This window comes from Microcebus murinus, chromosome 11 (genome assembly GCF_040939455.1).
Source record: "Microcebus murinus isolate Inina chromosome 11, M.murinus_Inina_mat1.0, whole genome shotgun sequence".
Taxonomy (NCBI): Eukaryota; Metazoa; Chordata; class Mammalia; order Primates; family Cheirogaleidae; genus Microcebus; species Microcebus murinus.
This window is the reverse complement of record NC_134114.1, coordinates 96,738,158-96,757,246: the sequence shown is the minus strand read 5'-3', so window position 1 is coordinate 96,757,246 and position 19,089 is coordinate 96,738,158. Positions and strand designations below refer to the sequence as shown.

The 19,089-nt window shown below is 43.7% G+C and overlaps 1 protein-coding gene across 8 annotated transcripts in view; it reads right to left on the bottom strand.

The window, feature by feature from the left end:
- GRAMD2B (GRAM domain containing 2B) overlaps positions 1-19,089 on the bottom strand; it is a 73,066-nt gene that overhangs the window by 14,010 nt on the left and 39,967 nt on the right. For 3 of the 8 annotated variants that reach the window (XM_076008327.1, XM_076008326.1, XM_020290104.2), the window contains exons 2-7: positions 12,900-13,019; positions 12,131-12,173; positions 9,923-10,034; positions 6,871-6,937; positions 6,112-6,215; positions 2,227-2,322 (exon numbers count right to left, since the gene is read on the bottom strand). In XM_076008327.1, coding sequence (XP_075864442.1) covers positions 2,227-2,322; positions 6,112-6,215; positions 6,871-6,937; positions 9,923-10,034; positions 12,131-12,173; positions 12,900-13,019 — 542 coding nt within the window. Of the gene's footprint in view, positions 1-2,226; positions 2,323-6,111; positions 6,216-6,870; positions 6,938-9,922; positions 10,035-12,130; positions 12,174-12,899; positions 16,333-19,089 lie in introns of those variants that run through there. The other 5 variants (XM_076008329.1, XM_012735515.3, XM_076008330.1 and 2 more) reach the window with 3 other exon arrangements.

Below are 19,089 nucleotides of genomic sequence, written 5' to 3'. Positions count from 1 at the left end.
CTTTCTTTCTTTCTTTCTTTCTTTCTTTCTTTCTTTCTTTCTTTCTTTCTTTCTTTCTTTTTTGAGATAGGGTCTTGCTCTTTTGCTGGGGGCTAGAGTGCAGTGGCATCATCATAGCTCACTGCAACCTCCTGGCCTCAAGTGATCCTCCTGTCTCAGCCTCCTGCATAGCTAGGACTACAGGTGCACCAACACATCTGACTAATTTTTATTTTTTGTAGACACAGGGTCTCACCCAGGCTGATTTTAAACTCTTGGCCTCTAGTGATCCTCTCACTTTGGCCTCCCAAAGTGCTAAGATTATAGGCATGAGCCACTGCACCTGGCTTAAACATTCAATTTCTATTCCATTTTAGAATAAAGCAAATATATTTCCCCAAAATAGCAACAAATCCCCATACCCAATTTCAGAGTAATAAAGAAACATAAGGCAAAAATGAAGCCTCCAAAACCCTGACATTGATGCTCCAAATAAGCACAGAGAGGAAAAGGCCTGGACTTTAAAAACAGGCTAGTGATATTTGCTAGATCCTCTTTAAAGTCTCTTCCCCTCTTTTTTTGTTTTTAAAGGTATTTAACAATTCCAAGGGTCTGCTTTATTTGCTCTGACCTAGGTTTCCACTGAAAGCTTCCCAGTGGCTCTAATCGGCTAGTTCTTTTTCATCCATTTCCAGTTTCTTCTTGGTCCAAATATGGAGATTTTCTAGTGGATGCATGTAAGTGAGCTATGGGAAAGGAGTAAAATCAGAGCCAGACAAATAATTTGGACATAAAAAGACACATGGAAAAACCTACTCTTTCTCCATCTATTTAAGCCAGAGATCTTTTCAGTCCTCCTTGCCATGAGTAAGTGATTATGAGAGAACTTGAATAATTTCCAAGCAAGTACTATATTCTAAAGTAATTAACACTGGGGACTCTGGCATTGGACAGACCTAGGTGCAGATTTGGGCTCTGACATCACATGGGTGACATCGGGAAAACTGTGGAACCCCTCTTACCTTTAGTTTTCTTAACAATATTTATCCCTTACAGGGTGGTAGTGTAGAGTAAATGAGAACATGCAAGAAAAACATTTAGTGCATGCCTGGCAAGGAGTAAGCGCTTGATACCTGTTGGCTATTAGCATTAAAAAAATTCCCCAAATCGATATTAACCTATTTTTTAAACTTATCAGAATAGCTTCTTTTATCTTTTCTTCTCTCTTCAAGGTTTCTAGTATGGTTAGAATAGAATACAGTTTTTATAGAAATAATAGGTAAAAGATTAAAAAATAATTTCAAGTGAAAAATGAGTAGCCAAATGACTCCACTCCCTGTCTTGCCAAGCTGAAATAAACACCACTTTTAATGCAAATACATCTGGTAGCACATTTCTGGGGTAGCCCAATAGTCGATGGCAGCTCGAGAATTTCTGTATGGAAGGAAGGTGGTCAGGCAACCTGGTAGCAAAGAGGGTGTGGGAAATGACCCTACTGCTGCCACTGCGGAGTGGGCACGTGTCTCACGTACCTGAGATGGGTCTGGACAGGTACTGGCTGCGGTTATGGGGAGGCTGGCCACTCCACCCCAGGGATTCCCATCTCCCTGCCGGCAATGATATGTTTTTTGTTTTTTTTGAGACAGGGTCTCACTCTGTGGGTGGGCTAGAGTGCCGTAGTGTCACTATAGCTCACTGCAGCCTCCAACTCCTGGGATTAGGTGATCTTTCTGCCTCAGCCTCCCTAGTAGCTGGGACTGCAGGTGCACGCCACCATGCCTGGCTAATTTTCTAGTTTTTGTAGAGATGTGGTCTCGCTATGTTGCTTGGGCTGGTCTTGAACTCCTGGCCTCAAATCATCCTTTTGCCTTGGCCTCCAAAATGCTAGGATTATAGCTGTGAGTCACTGCACCCAGCCTTTATTTTTAAAAATAATATTTAAAAAATAATTTTTAAAAAACTGAATATACCAGTTTAGCCTTACTTGACAGATATTAGGGAAAAGGAAGTTCGGAAAGAATTTTATTTTTTTGACCTTGGTCAGGCAAGTATTATAAGGGAAACAATGGTACATAAACACCTAAAGGCTATAATTTCAAAAATTACTCTGACAGAGTATCTCCTGATTTATGAGGAGATAGTGATATTTATAGGTTAGGGTGAGAGGTCCTTGGCAAGGGGACCCTAGGGGAACAGAGTCCAGAGCAGGAGGACAGAGCAAAGGCTCTCAATCTGCTGCATACTCACCCTGTCTGTGACAGTCGCTATAATCAGGGCATTTGGCACCAGAAGAGCAGTTTTGGTTTTCTTTATTAGGGTTACCGAGAAAACAGGAATGGAGATCTGAAACAGAAACACCAAGTTAACACTGGTTCACACTTCAAAGAACAACACTTCACATCTTCATGTTAAAGAAAAAAAAATAAACAGAAATCAAAACCAGCAGCAAGCTCTCACCTCACTGAAATAAAGGAATGTGGAGTCTCAGAGAGTAAGAGGTGTGTCCCTGAGCTCAAGCTGGTCTTTGCCAAGCCAGAGGATAAATCTGCACCATCGATTCTACTGAAGGTCTCGGTGGGCAACCTTTATCTTCAGATGTGGGAACAGAATGCAAAATGACGTTCATTTTAAAGAGAAGCAAAGGTTTTAAAGAAGCATTGAGCCCGTGGTCATCTACTTTGCTCACCTCACATGCCTGCTCTCTTCTGTATTCAGGTGCACACGGGTGGGAATCGTTAGAAAGCACTGGTGTACTGGAACCATCAATGGACAGGAAGTCTGGGGCCTGAATTCTCAGCTCAGTTCTGTGACTACAGGCTGAGCATCCTTAATCCGAAAACCCAAAATCCAAAAGACTCCAAAATCCAAAACTTTTTGTGTGTCAACATGACACTCAAAGGAAATGTTCATGAGAGCATTTAGGATTTTGGATTTTTAGATTAGGATGCTCAGTTGGTTATGTGATATTTTGAAAATATTCCAAAACCGGGAACACTTCTGGTCCCAAGTATTTCAGATAAGGGTATTCAACCTGTATCTACGTGACCTACCCACCATTCTAAACTATTCTAGCCTCAGTTTCCTGATTTACAAGTTGGAGACAGTCTTGTCTACTTCTAAGGATTTTCTGTGGATTAAAAGAGATAATACATGAAAAATGCCCAGTGCTGAATAAAAATTTCATGCATTTTCTTGTGTTATGAAATCAGGATGGGTGAAATAAAAGAACTCTAAGTTCTCTACTGGTTCAATAGGAATAACAACGATAATGACAGTATAGAAGTTACCATTATTAATACCTATTTATCAGATGAGAATATAATTTAATTATGATGATCCTGTGGAGCTGATATAAGAGTTAACGAAGTTTGTTTAGAGAGGTACATAACTTGCTTAAAGTCATACCTATAAGAAGCTACAAAGATGGAATTTGAACCAATCTGATCCAAACATGGGTGTTTTTCAATACAATTTGCTATAAGAATGTATCGAGGTGGGCAGATCGTTTGAGCTCTGGAGTTTGAGACCAGCCTGAGCAAGAGCGAGACCCTATCTCTACTAAAAAAATAGAAATTAGCTGGACAACTAAAAATATACAGAAAAAATTAGCCAGGCATGGTGGCGCGTGCCTGTAGTCCCAGCTACTCCGGAGGCTGAGGCAGGAGGATCACTTGAGACCAGGAGTTTCAGGTTGCTGTGAGCTGGGCTGACGCCATGGCACTCTAGTTAGGGCAATAGAGTGAGACTTTTTCTCAAAAAAAATAAAATAAAAAAATATATATATCAGATGGCATAAACAATAGTAGAATTTCCTGATAGTTCTATGTTATATCCCTCTAATCAGGTTTGGTCTCAAAGGAAAACAGATCACATCACTTTATCTCTGAAAATAGAGTCACACACTGCCATGGCAAAAAGAAAACGATCTAACTCCCTCCACAGGTACACACGTTCACTTGAACATCTGCTTCGTAAAAATGCTTCACATCTTCGGAAAGACCCCACAAGGTGAGTGAGGAGGAGGGTCTTATGTAAGCACTGCCAGCTTGAAGGAAGAAGGATGAGCTTTTCATTTTGAATGTTTACATTTACATCTGGGTTTATGAGATGATGTTATTCACTGTCCCGCCATGTTCCAAACAGGAAGGCTATGGATGAAGGAGGGGCTAATAGACATTTTCTAAAAAGCTAATATTTTGCCAGAGAACTCTACTCACCAAGAATTTAAGAATGGGAGGTAATTCAGAAGTTATAAGCTGGGATAATTTTGGAAAAAATAATTTAAGATTTACTTAGATATGATATCAAAATGAGTCTAATTTTGTTTTTGAGCAGCAACACAAACAGTGACAAAGGGCTATAAATTTAGATTTTTCATAATCTAAGGCAAGGAACACCCTTAAGAAGGAGTTTTCAATCAATTGCTTCATGAGTATAAAATTATAATGAGGCAAATTTGTGAAATAAAGCTTAAATCACTTTTCATTTTGAGCTTAGATGGAACACAATACATACGTGTTAATTTTACTAACATCTGAAAATACCAGCAGCAGCTGACTAGATGGTCCTGATTAAATTAAGGCTAAACTTTATTAATGTTTTTCCTGGGTAGGGTGCTTAGAAGGTTCCCTTCTTAGGGCACGTTGTTCGGGAGCCTTCAGTGTATCAGATTGTGTCAGGCGAAGGTCTGCGGCAGTGAGCAAGTTCTGCAGCATCTCTCAAGCCCAAATCTCCTCTGACAACCATGCTTAGAAGGGAAGACACACACAAGTACTCTCATGGTTCTTATTCCCACCCTTGCTAACTTCCAATCTCCTGCCCCTGTAGGCCAGACACAGCCCATGCCAAAGCAGTTTCAGTGTGTCCATGTCTTTAGAAAACCCGGGTCACTCCTTTTTAGCTTCTGTCAGTTCTCGTTACAATCATATTGGCTTGAAACTGTGCTTACTGCCTTTGTGAGTTTCCCCATCTCTTAACAAAGACTACTTCTCCGTTCACTGAAATCTTTAATTCCTGCTGCCTTGCTCAGAGATGTGGGCTCTCTCTGCATTCCTGAGAACGATCTTTATCGCCCGGTCAGTACTCCTCAGCCCCTGTCCCACTCCAGGAACAAGTCCTTACGATCCAGAAATCTAGAAGTACGGTGGAATACTGCTCACTATTGCTTACATTATACTGATTCTGATGATACTGCCAAAGAAAATATGTTCATCTAAACATAACTCTCTATAATGAAGAAACAACACAGAAATAACACGTTTTACCTAAAGAGTAGTATGCTAGTCTGTAGACCCAACACCAGGAAAGTAAAGAATTTCCATTACGTTTGGTTAAGTGGTCATTATGTGTGACTGCCAGTGGCTTCGGAGAGAACATTTAAATAAAGCACATCTATTGCTCCAAACAAAGAGTTTTTAATTGGCTCCTTCATGAGTATAAAGACAGCTTCTTCATAATCATGAGTCAGAATGACTGAAAACTCAGAGGTCGCACAGCCCCAAGAAGGCATTCTCTGGCTCCTTATTCTGGAGGCCGGACAGAACTGCGACGGGACCTCAGGGGCCAAAGGCGACCACGCGGGCGGGCGCTCTTTCCCCCTCGCCACAGCCCGCAGGCCTCGGTGTAGCGGGCGGGTGGGGCGGGTGCTGGGACCGGAGCAGAGGGAAACTTGGTATCAAGGCATAACCACGACGCGAGTATTTATAAACATAGCTAAATTTCAACCAGTTAGGCCAGGCGCAGTGGCTCACGCCTGTGTAATCCCAGCACTCTGGGAGGCTGAGGTGGGAGGATTGCTCGAGGTCAGGAGTTCGAAACCAGCCTGAGCGAGAGCGAGACCCATCTCTACTATAAATAGAAATTAATTGGCCAACTAATATATATATATAAAGAATTAGCCAGGCATGGTGGCACATGCCTGTAGTCCCAGCTACTCTGGAGGCTGAGGCAGGAGGATCGCTCGAGCCCAGGAGTTTGAGGTTGCTGTGAGCTAGGCTGACGCCACGACACTCACTCTAGCCTGGGCAACAAAGCGAGACTCTGTCTCAAAAAAAATTTTTTTTTCAACCAATTAATAATCACAATATATAATAAAGTACAAGGTTAGCTTTCTTTTAAAAAAGTTATACCAACCTTTGTGTCTTTTCCGAAGACCTTGGAATGAAAACAAATCCAGTTTTCTGACACAAAGAGCTTTCCTTGGTACAGTATTTCTTTCTGAAGAGCACAGGTGAAGCCTGGGAGAATACATACAGGTGTAGCATCATACAGAATTTTCCATTTAAAACACAAATCATGTCTGTATTTTGGTGACTCAAGATGGGCAGAGATAATATATTCAAAAGATCTAGCACATCTTTTTTAGTCAGTTTTACTGGAAGAAAGCTGTGGAGACTAATTTGTTTTTTAACCCAAAGTGTCACAAATTTCAGTATAAAGCAGAATGGAAAGGCAGATCTACCACTGGACATGAAAGACCAGGAATGGTGTTTCAAAAGTCTCCTCTATTTGGGTTGGTGTGTCATCCGTGGGCTAATGTTAGCACACCTGTCCCTCTCTTTCTGGGAATTCTCACTGATGACTCCTCTTAAACCAGATGGTCTCGCTGGCGGAAGAGCACAGGACCCACACCTTCTGTTTGGAGATCCCGCAGAAATCCAGCATCTTGCCTTAACATTTGTATACCAGGAGGCTAGAATGGACCTTTGGGCCCTTTGATGAACCACTGCTTTTTCCCCCCTTTCTTTCTTTCTTTTTTTTTTTTTTTTTGCTCTGTTGGCCAGTGTCTTGCTCTGTTGCCCAGGCTAGAGCACACTGGCATGATCATAGTTCACTGCAGCCTCCAAACTTTTCAAATATGTAGCTTAAAACATCAAACAGGCCAGAACTTACTTTGCCTCAGTGGTTCCTCTGTTGGGACATCAAGAAACAGCTTGTGAAAGTGCATATTTGCTTTGTACTGCAATGAGAGCAAAACACAGGCGTTACTCCTTCACCTTCTTAGGAAACATCACAAAGTTTAATGTCACTTTAAACTAAATAAGAAGTTTTCCTAGTCGGGTGCGGTGGCTCACGCCTGTAATCCTAGCACCCTGGGAGGCCGAGGCAGGCGGATTGCTCAAGGTCAGGAGTTCGAAACCAGCCTGAGTAAGAGCGAGACCCCATCTCTAATATAAATAGAAAGAAATTAATTGGCCAACTTAAAAAAAATATATATATATATATAAATAATCGAGCATGGTGGCATATGCCTGTGTCCTAGCTACTTGGGAGGCTGAGGCAGAAGGATTGCTTGAGTCCAGGAGTTTGAAGTTGCTGTGAGCTAGGCTGATGCCACGGCACTCTAGCCGGGCAACAGAGTGAGACTGTCTCAAAAAAAAAAAAAAAAAAAAAAAGGAAGTTTTGTTTCCTTGATAGTATCTTTTTTTTTTTGAGACAGGGTCTTGGTCTATCGCCTGGGCTAGAGTATAGTGGCATCATGCTAGCTCACAGCAACCTCAAACTCCTGGGCTCAAGCGATCCCTCTGTCTCAGCCTCCCAAGTAGCTGGGACTATAGTCACATACCCCCACACCCAGCTAATTTTTCTATTTTTTGTAGAAACTGGGTCGTACTCTTGTTTAGGCTGGTCTTGAACTCCTGGCCTCAAGCGATCCTTTTGCCTCTGCCTCCCAGAGTGCTAGGTAGGATTATAGGCATGAGCTACCACACCTGGCCCCTTAATATTAATAATTAAATTTAAATTTTTTAAAAACTAAAACATTACCTGCTTCAAAGAGATGCCACAGGCTTAAACGGGACAGTGCATCTCAAGGCCCTACCGCCTAGGGCACCACATGGTCCCCATCCCTGCCGCGGTGGTGCTGCCAGGCCATTTCCTTAGCCAGTGATGGCCTCCACACACAGACTTCAGTGTCCAGGGCAGGAGGACGCCCAGGACTCTGAGCTCTGGAGGCCCAGCATACTGCAAACCACTTTATTTTTAAGGTATTTATTTCACAACTATGGCGACAACAACGCATAGCCCACAATTTATAGTTATATAGTTACAGTATTTATGCTTTCACAAACATCCTGCTCACAATAACCCTGGGAACCTGGCGTCCCCACTCCCTAGGTTGGGCCACTGTGCCTCAGGGCTACTGAGTGACGCCAGTCGTACCCACAGCTATTGAGAACGCAAGGTAAGCTGGGGCTTCCCTCCACAGGGTCACTCTGTCCCGTAGGGAGCCGCTGAACACAAAGTCTTGGAAGGAGAACAGAGAGAGAAGCACAAGTAGGACTCGGATGGTTTTCGATCCAGGTCAGGAGTGGCCTCGATGGTAAAACTGGCCCTATTACTGCTGCCCAGAAGGGCTCCAGCCCCGGTCATCAAGAACACACATGGTCCCTGCAAGTCAGCTGCTGTATAGACAAACACTTATATGAAGTAAATTATCTCATGCTGCTTTCTAGGACATTGGCCATCCAGAAAGACTCCTTGATTACAGCTAGGTATTCTATGAGGGCTTCATGGAGATGATTTTTTTTTTTTTTTTTTTTTTTTTTTTGAGACAGAGTCTCGCTTTGTTGCCCAGGCTAGAGTGAGTGCCGTGGCGTCAGCCTAGCTCACAGCAACCTCAAACTCCTGGGCTCGAGTGATCCTTCTGCCTCAGCCTCCCGAGTAGCTGGGACTACAGGCATGCGCCACCATGCCCGGCTAATTTTTTATATATATATCAGTTGGCCAATTAATTTCTTTCTATTTATAGTAGAGACGGGGTCTCGCTCAGGCTGGTTTTGAACTCCTGACCTTGAGCAATCCGCCCGCCTCGGCCTCCCAAGAGCTAGGATTACAGGCGTGAGCCACAGCGCCCGGCCATGGAGATGATTTTTTAAAAATTTTTTTATTTCAGGAAAATATGAGAGTACGAACAAATTTGGTATATGTATACAATGGAATATTACTCAATTATAAGAAACGAGTGATCTAGCACCACTTATATTTTCCTGGATTGAGCTTGAGCCCATTATCCGAAGTGAGGTGACAAAAGATCAGAAGAATGGGCTCCACATGAGATTTTGTTTTTAATGGCTACAAGAAGCATTGGTTGTAAACTTGATTTAAAATATCCTAGGCCACAGACTCTTTGAAAATGTCAATGTGAAAAAAGACAAATAAAGGTAGTGGGACCGATTGATCTAAATTAAAAGCAACATAGCAAATAAATGCAGTATGTGACTCTTGATTGGATCCTGGAGAGGAAAAAACCTCTTTATAAAGGACATCATTACTGGGACAATGGTAGAAACACAAAACAGATTTAATAGTAATGTTTTGTATATTTCATATTTCGTTAAATTTCTTGAGTGTGCCAAGTTTTTTGATTTAGCTCTTAGGAGATAGCTATTCAAGTATTTAGGGGTGAAGTGTCAAAAAAATCCCCCAAACTCCTGGCCCTAGTAAATGTATCACACTCTGTGATGACATAGAACTGGGGTTTGTTTTCTATCTGGGTGCATTTTAGAGCAGAGCTCAAATTACTTCTGGAGGAGAACCATGACCCTGTCCACAGGTCTTCCTCCTCTGTGTGCCCCTGGCCTTCTGTTCAGGCAGGTGCCTTTTCAGACCCTTCAACTTTAATACAAGGATGTCACAGATCCCCTTGTTTGCTAATTACCAGACAAGCACATGATTCTGTGTTGGTCCCTGATCTGTGGGTACTTGTCAGAGTTGAGGGTCACAGCCTGGAACTCACTACCACTCAGTACGTGTTGGAGGGTCAGCTGTGGAATAAAACATCGATCAGAAATTGACTGCAGGAACTGCCACCTGTCCACTCTTCTCATTCTCTAGACTCTAAGTTACATCGTACTGCCCAGCGGGAAGCTCGGATTCCTTCTTTCCACTGGCCTCGATAGCTCCATCACCCTCTGAGACAATACAAATTCCATTCCCAAATTACCTGGCTAGAAGAAGACGACTTTTTCCTTTCACTCTTAGGGTCATTTTTGCTTTCTGTTTTACAATCGCTCTTATCACCTGCTAAAGAGGCACCATCAAAACTGGATTTTGACCTGGGGAAAGAAAAATCCAGGGAGTCTAAGATAAATTTTTATGCTACTAATTTATTATAATAAATCTGGATTACTATACCATCTCATAAGAAAACCTGACATTTGTTTTTCTCTTCTGGATATCGATAATCATTCATGATACTCTGAGGGCGTTTAACAGCCCGTGTTTAGGAGACTGGGGGGACTTGAGCAGGCTGTAATCACAACCTGCGGACATGGTAACTTATAAAGGGAGAAATAACAATTGAGTTGTGAAAATAATTATGTCATTTTAAAAGTATCTTAATCAGTATAAAGAGGAGTACTTGAGGCAAATTACTAAACAAAATTGCTGACATAAAGAATATTTTTGTTTCAGAATTCCATCAATATTTAACAAGGATTAATTAAGTGGGGCTTTGTGTCAAATGCCTCAGGGGCCCGCAAGACAGTCTTATCCTCAAGGAGCCTGTGTACACATGCATCAGACATTTTTTTAAAAAGGCAGTACATGATTTATTGCCAAAAAATTACACATTGTAGGAGTTAGGAGCAGGTATAAAGACAGTAAATCTAACAGGAGGGAAGAGAAGAGGAGAGCAATGCTGTGGTTTAATACGCTGGAACTAAAAGGACGAGAGGAATCAGTCACGATGAGAAGAGACACAACAGCCCAGAGCAGGAAATTAGCAAAAGTGAAATCAGGGGGAAAAAAATATAGAGCAAGGGGGGGGGCACAGGTATGAAGTTAAGTCTTCTTTTGTCGTGTTAAGGGCAGAGGACAGAGCTCTGGGGTTTCTTTCTAAGGTGATTCTGGCCCTGGCTGTCTATTTTAGTAGATGTGTAAATTTGCACATGTCGTCAAACCAATAGTTAAAAACAGTCATTTCACACTGGAATATGTGTATGATTTTGAGAGGTGTATGTATATATATATGAACAAGTTTTATAATTATGTAGTTGCTTTATCTTTAGGGGGAAATGGCTCATGGAATCCATGATTTCACAATATCATTCCTTAAAATGATACTCAGTTAAAAAGTATTTGGTTCAAAGTGGATTTAAGAAGAATCTAAAGTAATTCAGGTGGTATATGGGTGTCACAGAGGTACAAAAATGACTGAAGTTACAGAGATGTTAGGTTCCAGTTTTTTAGCTGTAAAAAGATGAACCATATGATGTCTTCAGCCCTTTCCAGCCACAACAGTTTGATTCCACAAGACTCAAATCACAGGTAAAATGTCTGTCAGCAATTCAGGGTAGATGGATTTCACTTCAGCTATAGGACATTGAACCTATTCACAGAAATAAATTCACCAGGAATCCTAGGGATTACTTTTTGGGGAAGCTATGAGTAAACATTTGTACTTAAAAATAAAATTATTTTTATAAATGTCAACTTACCTTTTATTTATACTATTCACCAATTTGAGTTTATCACCTCTACTGACTCAAATTAATAAATGTTAATGGAATTACCAAAAAAAAAAGATCTGATCTTTTGAGGAACTATGGCCTGCGTTGCAGCAAATTTGAGGAGCTGGGTGGCTCCACCCTTGATAATTTCAAAAAACATGCAATCCAGGGAGCTTGCGGCATGGCACAGACTTCTGTGGGTGGGGTGCTTATTTACACGGTATCCATTTCTTTGCATCTTCCCAACCATGTCACTTTCACTTTCTACAGGTGACCATAAGCAGGACCAGAAGCCCAGTGCAAAATGAACATGTGGGGCTCCTCACACAAAAATTCAGAATTGCAGCAGAGCCGAGCATTAACCAAGCATAGATTTACTCCCATGAAGGTTAACACACATGCCCTGCTGATGGGTATATTATTTTCCCTGGAGCCTGGGGAAGCTGGAGTAAAACCAACAGTGTTTTTAAGGTGCCTGCTCCAGCTGGTCAGCAGTGGTGAAAGATATGAGAATCAACATGCTTTGTGTGCTTTTGAGAAGAGAATCATTTGGTGAGTGATGCAGGATGCTCTGATAGGAAACAACTGTAGAAAAAAACAGTGAAAGTGAGATGCCACAAAACAGACATGCAGAAACAGTGGAAAGATAATTGGGAATTAGAGTCGGAAAAGGAAAGTGTGGGGGAAGAGTTAAGACTTACGCTTGGTCTTGAACAAAGCATAGGTTTGGAGAGAAGACATGGGCTGGGTAGCCGGAAGGAAGCAAAAAGCAAGAGTTAATTACTCATCCCTTAGCAGAGGCCAAAAGTAGAAGGTAGCAGTTCTAGCAGCTCTAACAATGGGGAAGGACAACAATAATTCCTCTACTTAGTATACATAAAAAAATCACGTTTACCCATCACTGACCATTCCTTTAACCACTCCCTTTTAAGGGCTAAAAGACAACTTTAAGTCTCTGTTTGGTAGTTAGTGCTCCTGAGAGTAACAGGGCTACAGCTACACACCTTAAAACCACCTCTCCCCTCCAGCCCCATGACCACACCTGCCCCTGCCCCCAGCCGGCACAGGAACCCGGTGGCTCCCAGGAAAGTGAGACACCAGCGTGCAAACCCAGGGGCTGAGCAGACACTCCGGCCGGCCAGCCTTCCCGCGCGATTTACGGATCTATGCCCAGACGAGGCCACCCTGGCTTCCTCTGTTAGCAAAATGGGTGCTTTCAGAAAGGCGCAGGTGGTCTGGAGAGGCTGGGGCAGGAAAGAGGAAGAGCCACTGCTAGGAGGAGATGAGAGAGGGAGGCAGACACCAGTGGCCTGGGCACCCAGGAAAAGCGCCCGTTCTTTCTCAGGGGCATCGCTGGCCTATAGTAGGTGCTCCCTCCGAACAATGACCATGACTAGAAATACCTGCTCCTTCGCAACCCCTGGCCCCCAAAGGCAAAAAGAGAACAAAGAGAGTCAACTGAGCACTCACCGTAGGGAAATGATTCTCTTCTGGTCTGGGGACTCGGCCTCCATGGACGGGGTAGGGGACTGGGCTGTTGGCGACCTGCAGATTTTCTTTTTCTCCTCCACACCATTCTCAGCCTCTGAGCTGGAGAAGAGAGAAAAAAGCTTCACCTTAGACATCCAGAGAGAGGCGGGAGGAAAAGCGAGGTAGCCCCGCTTTCTGGAGAGTAGAACGAGCTTCAGTCCCATCTTCAGTCCCCCGCAGGCTACTCAGCTCCACAGCTCCGCTCCCTCCTCCATGCTCCCTCCCCGGTGCCTGAGCCAGCAGCTGCAGGTCACACCGTGGGCCCTGCACGGCCCAGCTCTGCTCTGTCCTGCCAGGCGGTGCTGGGGCAGCAGATCACCTGGAGGCGGGGAGGGCCCTGCTCACCTCCCACAGGTGTGCGCCTTCCTGCTGGGAACCCCCACCCCTTTGTTTGCACTTCTCTTATGTCACTTATCACCTTTTGTTGTAGTTACATGGGTCCCACTTAGGGTTACTGTTTTAACCAAGAACTTCCCTAAGCAATTACAGTCTATAATCTTTACAGCCGCCTCTGCTAGGTAGGAACTCTTATCCTCATTGGACAGATATTGTCATTGAATATCCCGCCCAAGTTCACAGAGCTCGAGTTACTTTAGTTGGAATTCAGACTCAGTTCTGTCCCTCTGTAGGGCCTTTGTGTCCCTCCCAGCCTCCTGCCCCTCCCTCTGTCCCCCTATTAACTCTCCCGAGTGACACCGCCCCAGTGGGTGGGAATCTTACCCATCTTTATCCGAACCACGGGGTCTAGGGGCAGTGCTCGCTTACAGTCGCGATCAAGGCTTTGGGAAACTAGGTCTGACCTAGTACAAGAAGAGTGGTGGGGAGTCGAAATATTTCCAGCGTGGGAAGGGGGAGAGGAAGGGAAGTTGAAAGGAGAATACAAAATGTTACATATCTTTACTCTCGGCCTGGGCAGCAAAGAACTCACAAAACTTACTTGTGAGGATGTGACAACACCATGGGGCCGTGCATAAAGACAGACATGCTAGGATGGCACTGCCAGGACAGAGGTGCTCATTTTAATCCTGATTTATCACCTATTTGGGGTTATCACCTATTTGCACACATATGACTGCTCAGGCAGGAAATGCTACTATTCAATCTAAACTTTGTGATTATTTGCTTACTAGTTTTTACAGCATATGAAAATTGCAGCCTATCACTAGAAGTCCCAACCTAGCATCAAAATCAAGACTGGTGGCTCACACCTGTAATCCTAGCATTCTGGGAGGCCGAGGTGGGGGGATCGCTTGAGCTCAGGAGTTCAAGACCAGCCTCAGCAAGAGTGAGACCCTTTTTGTACTAAAAATAGAAAAATTAGCCGGGCATGGTGGCACATGCCTGTGGTCCCAGCTACCCATGAGGCTGAGGCAGGAGTATCTCTTGAGCCCAGTAGTTTGAGGTTGTTGTGAGCTAGGCTGACGCCACGGCACCCTAGCACAGGTGACAGGGCCAGACTGTCTCAGAAAAAAAAAAAAGACCAAGTATATCTGACAAGGGTATCTAACTAATAATCCCTACAAATGGCTGATGCTCTCATTGTGTAGTATGCCTTTCTCTTTTTCCTAAGTAGATAAATACCTGAGGAGAGAGGCCCAACCTTCCATTTCTTCAGTTCTTCTCAAAGTACTTAAAATAGTTAAGTACATTAAAACGGCTTAGTCCATAAAAGAGTTACAAAAGGTACAGGGAAGGCCTTGAAATATTATAGGAAAACACTGCTTTGGTTTAAAATAAAACAATTGGACTTTATTAAACTTAGCCCCAAGTTTCATTTATGAACTCGAAGAATTTTTAGAATGGTTAATGGGCCTTAGAGTATATTTTGCCTTTTGTCTCTACCTGCCTCAGGACACCCGCATTACCTCTGTTCTTCAAAACCATCAGGCAGAAATCTACTTGAGAAGTCCTCTTTAAGTAGGGAGACCGTGTGGAACTTCAATGATCCACCTCAACATTCACTCACATATTTGACGAATTTTATGCAGGGTCCGATCAAGACTTGCAGGCAGGGCTGCAGCTTTGCACGGCTCGTCTTTATGCACAGAGCCGCTCCTGCTAAGAGCCACTCACAAAAAGTGCCACTGGCAGAGAGAGAAGGGGCCTCTTGCTCTGGGCAGAAACGGCCCAGGTGCAAAGGCAGCAAAGCTCAGGCTCGATTTCACCCCTTCCTTGACCTTGACCTTGACCCTTCATGGTCGGGCACTAAGTGCTTAACCACATGTGGCAGTCCTGTTTCCGGACCCCAGCTTAGCACTGAAAAGATTACAGTGCGTTACTTTGTATCATCCTGCCCAAAGGAAGTCTTTCAATGACAGAACATGCAGTTGTGCTCAAGTTAACGTAGCCTCCACACCCACTTTTCCCTAAACTTGGGCTTGGCCTTCAGCTCTGGTTCTCTCCTTGCAAGCCCTACCCAGGGGGCACGTCCTCCACAAAGCTTTCCCTCCACCTAGTCTCTATCCTGCTGCTGGTTTTATAATTCACTAGGTACCTATTCAATTAATGCCTTGTACTGTTAGCTTTTCTCCCAAATGTTTTAGTTATCCAGCTATCAGACTAAGTTCCTTAAAGGCAGGGAACATCTGTTTTTATCCACAGCATTCAGCTCAGCATTTTGCTTCCATGGTCATTTATGTGTTGATTGATGTGGATTAATTACATAGTGTCTCAAAGAGGAAGTGAAATTTGTCAATGGACCAATTCAATTTCAGTTTTTGTTTACTTAAAAGTGCTGTAGGCCTAAGCAAGTTAATTCCTAACACAGGTGAGAGTATTCCTGCAGGTGCCCCTGACCTTAGAGGTCTTGCCAGCAGCAGACTGAACTATACAGAATCCGACCCGCAGAGACAAGTCTGCGTTTGAGGGAACGGAGGGTGGGAGGGGAGACGGAACACTTTCTCAAGGGCCCTTGGGAACTTCAAAGTTCCTGTCCATAAGCTGAACAGGTTTCATTTAAGTCATGATACCAAGGAAATCAGTTTTTTAAAATAAGAAGACAAAGACCTTTCAGAGACATTGACTAAAAGAGTTAGCTGAAAAAATATATGAAAGAATCCAGCCGGGCGTGGTGGCTCACGCCTGTAATCCTAGCACTTTGGGAGGCCGAGGCGGGCGGATTGCTCAAGGTCAGGAGTTCAAAACCAGCCTGAGCGAGACCCCGTCTCTACCAAAAATAGAAATAAATTAATTGACCAACTAAAAATATATATACAAAAAAAAAAAAATTAGCCGGGCATGGTGGCGCATGCCTGTAGTCCCAGCTACTCGGGAGGCTGAGGCAGTAGGATCACTGAGCCCCGGAGATTGAGGTTGCTGTGAGCCAGGCTGATGCCACGGCACTCACTCTAGCCTGGGCAACAAAGTGAGACTCTGTCTCAAAAAAAAAAAAAAAAAAAAAAAAAAAAAAAGAATCCAATCCTCCTCTTTCAACAAATATTTGTTGAAATGCTGCCTGCCCTCAGGGCGCTCACAGTTGTGTGGGTGAGAAAGATAAGCGAGCCTGCAGTTTCAGCATTCATAGAAGCAGCAGAGGCTGGAAACAAAGGATCCACCTCCACCTGGCCTTGGCAGGTTGTGTCTTCTCCCAGCTCCCACCCAATTTAAGCATCAGTTATGAGCCCTAAAAATGTTTCACTAGTGGCAATTTCAGAGCAGTGAGACAGTCATGCTTGTTTGTACCAACTAAGCCCGGCTTCAGAACTATTAGGGTTAGCATTGTTACTACCTGCTAGGAAAAGCTGGTTTTGATAAAACACTGCCACACAGTTACACAATCTATAAATAAAGAAACAGGTTGGACAGTCCCTATCAACAGTCCAGTGTTTGTCACTTCTCCCATACCTCATTAGTCTGATGATTTAAATTGGAAAATTTCACAATTTTCAGAATTAGAATTCTTTCATGGAGTCAACTATCATTCTTCCTGGAGACAGTCTCTGAGTTTTAGGCAAACTCAACACTCCTTTCTCTTGTCACGCCATTCCCCAGGCCCGCTCCCCTCAGTGCAGGTAAATAAGCAGCTACAGGGCAAAGCTACGAATAAGCTGCCTCTCAGGTGAACGAAAACAAGTGCCTCGCTGTGGCTCAGTCCATGAGGGCGTGCTCCTTTCTAATTACAGTGACGATTCCCTGCGGTTGCCTCCACCTTCACGCTGAACCAGTCTAAGCTAAGGCATAAAATATGTCACGAGACTCTCTTATGGTAGGAGAGGTGGGGACAGTTTTATAAACATCCCTGATCATTTTTTTTTTTTTTTTTGAGACAGAGTCTTGCTTTGTTGCCCAGGCTAGAGTGAGTGCGGTGGCATCAGCCTAGCTCACAGCAACCTCAGACTCCTGAGATCAAGTGATCCTCCTGCCTCAGCCTCCCAAGTAGCTGGGACTACAGGCATGTGCCACCATGCCCGGCTAATTTTTTCTATATATATTAGTTGGCCAATTGATTTCTTTCCATTTATAGTAGAGACGGGGTCTCACTCTTGCTCAGGCTGGTTTCGAACTCCTGACCTCGAGCAATCCACCCGCCTAGGCCTCCCAGAGTGCTAGGATTACACTACAGGAGTGGGCCACCACGCCCGGCCCTGATCATCATTTTTAAAACCACAGTCTTGACCAACCAAGGTTGAGAAGTGACTTGAAGGTAGAATGTGTCTCACCAGAGGACCTCCGTCGCATCAATCCCTGGAAATGGGCCTGTCGTGGCCAAGGCCAGGTCCGTGCAGGTAGAGCGTTGCTGAAACTCCACACTGAAACCTAGGCTGGCGCCTGGACTCGCCAGGACGGGGCCTCACAGGCCTGCTCTGGCCTGAGCCTGCTCAGTGGCTCCAGTGCTGGCCGGGAAGAGTGGGCTACAGAGACGGAGGAGGGCCCTGGGGACTGCTGGGCAGCAGCCATGGTACAAGTGACAAGAAGTATCACAGCGACCAAAAAAGGAAGCAGAATGGGGTGCAGAAGGCAGAGTGGGTGCTGCGGACCAGGACACCCGGGAGACCCTTTAGCTTCTCCAGTTTCATAAACTTAGACTATCTCAAATCAGATTTTTGTAAGTCAAGAAGTATAGCCTTCCATTTACAATTCTGACATACTATATGTTTGGATACTTTAAATTTGATTTCCTTATATATCTAATTTTAATATTTATCAATTTTAACATTTACTTTTGAATAGGTACTATAAACATGAGTACAAAATTTAAAAGTTACAAATGGAGAAACAAATTTCCCTTCTACCCCTGTCTCGTGGTGGCCCAGTTTCCCACCAGGGGCCCCTGTTCCCACCGACTTGCGTGTCCTTCCAGAGAGTCTGTGCACATAGGGGTGTGTAGACTTTTAAAGCACAAATGACAGAGAACATGCTATTCTACACTTTTCTCTTTCTTTCTTTCTTTCTTTTTTTTTTTTTTTACTAATTGTATCTCGGTGCCCTTTCGCTATCAGCACACACAGATCTTCCTCATTCTTTCAGTGGCTCCATAGACTTCCAATGTAATGGATGAACTATGACTTAACCAGTTCCTTATTGACGGGCATGGAGGTGGATTCCAGTCTTTCGCAAATACAAACAACATTGCATCGAATGTCTTTATATGTTTATTATGTGTGTAAATATACCCATCGGATAATTTCCTTTAACTGGAACTCCTGTGTCAAAAAGTATATGATTTTAACAAATTTACAGTTATCGCCAAATTGCCCTCAGTAGAGATTGTGTGATCCACACCCACAATATATAGCAGTATTTATACATTCTCACTAATCAAGTGTTAACCTTTAAAAAAAATGTATTTCAAAGTACCTAGCAGAATATCTGGAACATGAAATAATGATAATAATTTTAATAATGACTAGTGTTAAACTTTCTGATCTTTGCAAATGTGAGAGGTTAAAAAAAATCTCAGCCTGGGCAATATAGTGAGACCCCCATCTCTACAAAAAATACAAAGTTAGCTGGGTGCAATGGTGTGTGCCTGTAGTCGCATCCACTCGGGAGGCTGAGGCGGGAGGATCGCTGGAGCCCAGGAGTTCAAGGCTGTGGTGAGTTATGGCATGAGTCACCACTGTACTCCAGCCTGTGTGACAGAGCGAGACTCCATCTCAAAAAAAAAAAAAAAAAAAAATCCCATTATAGG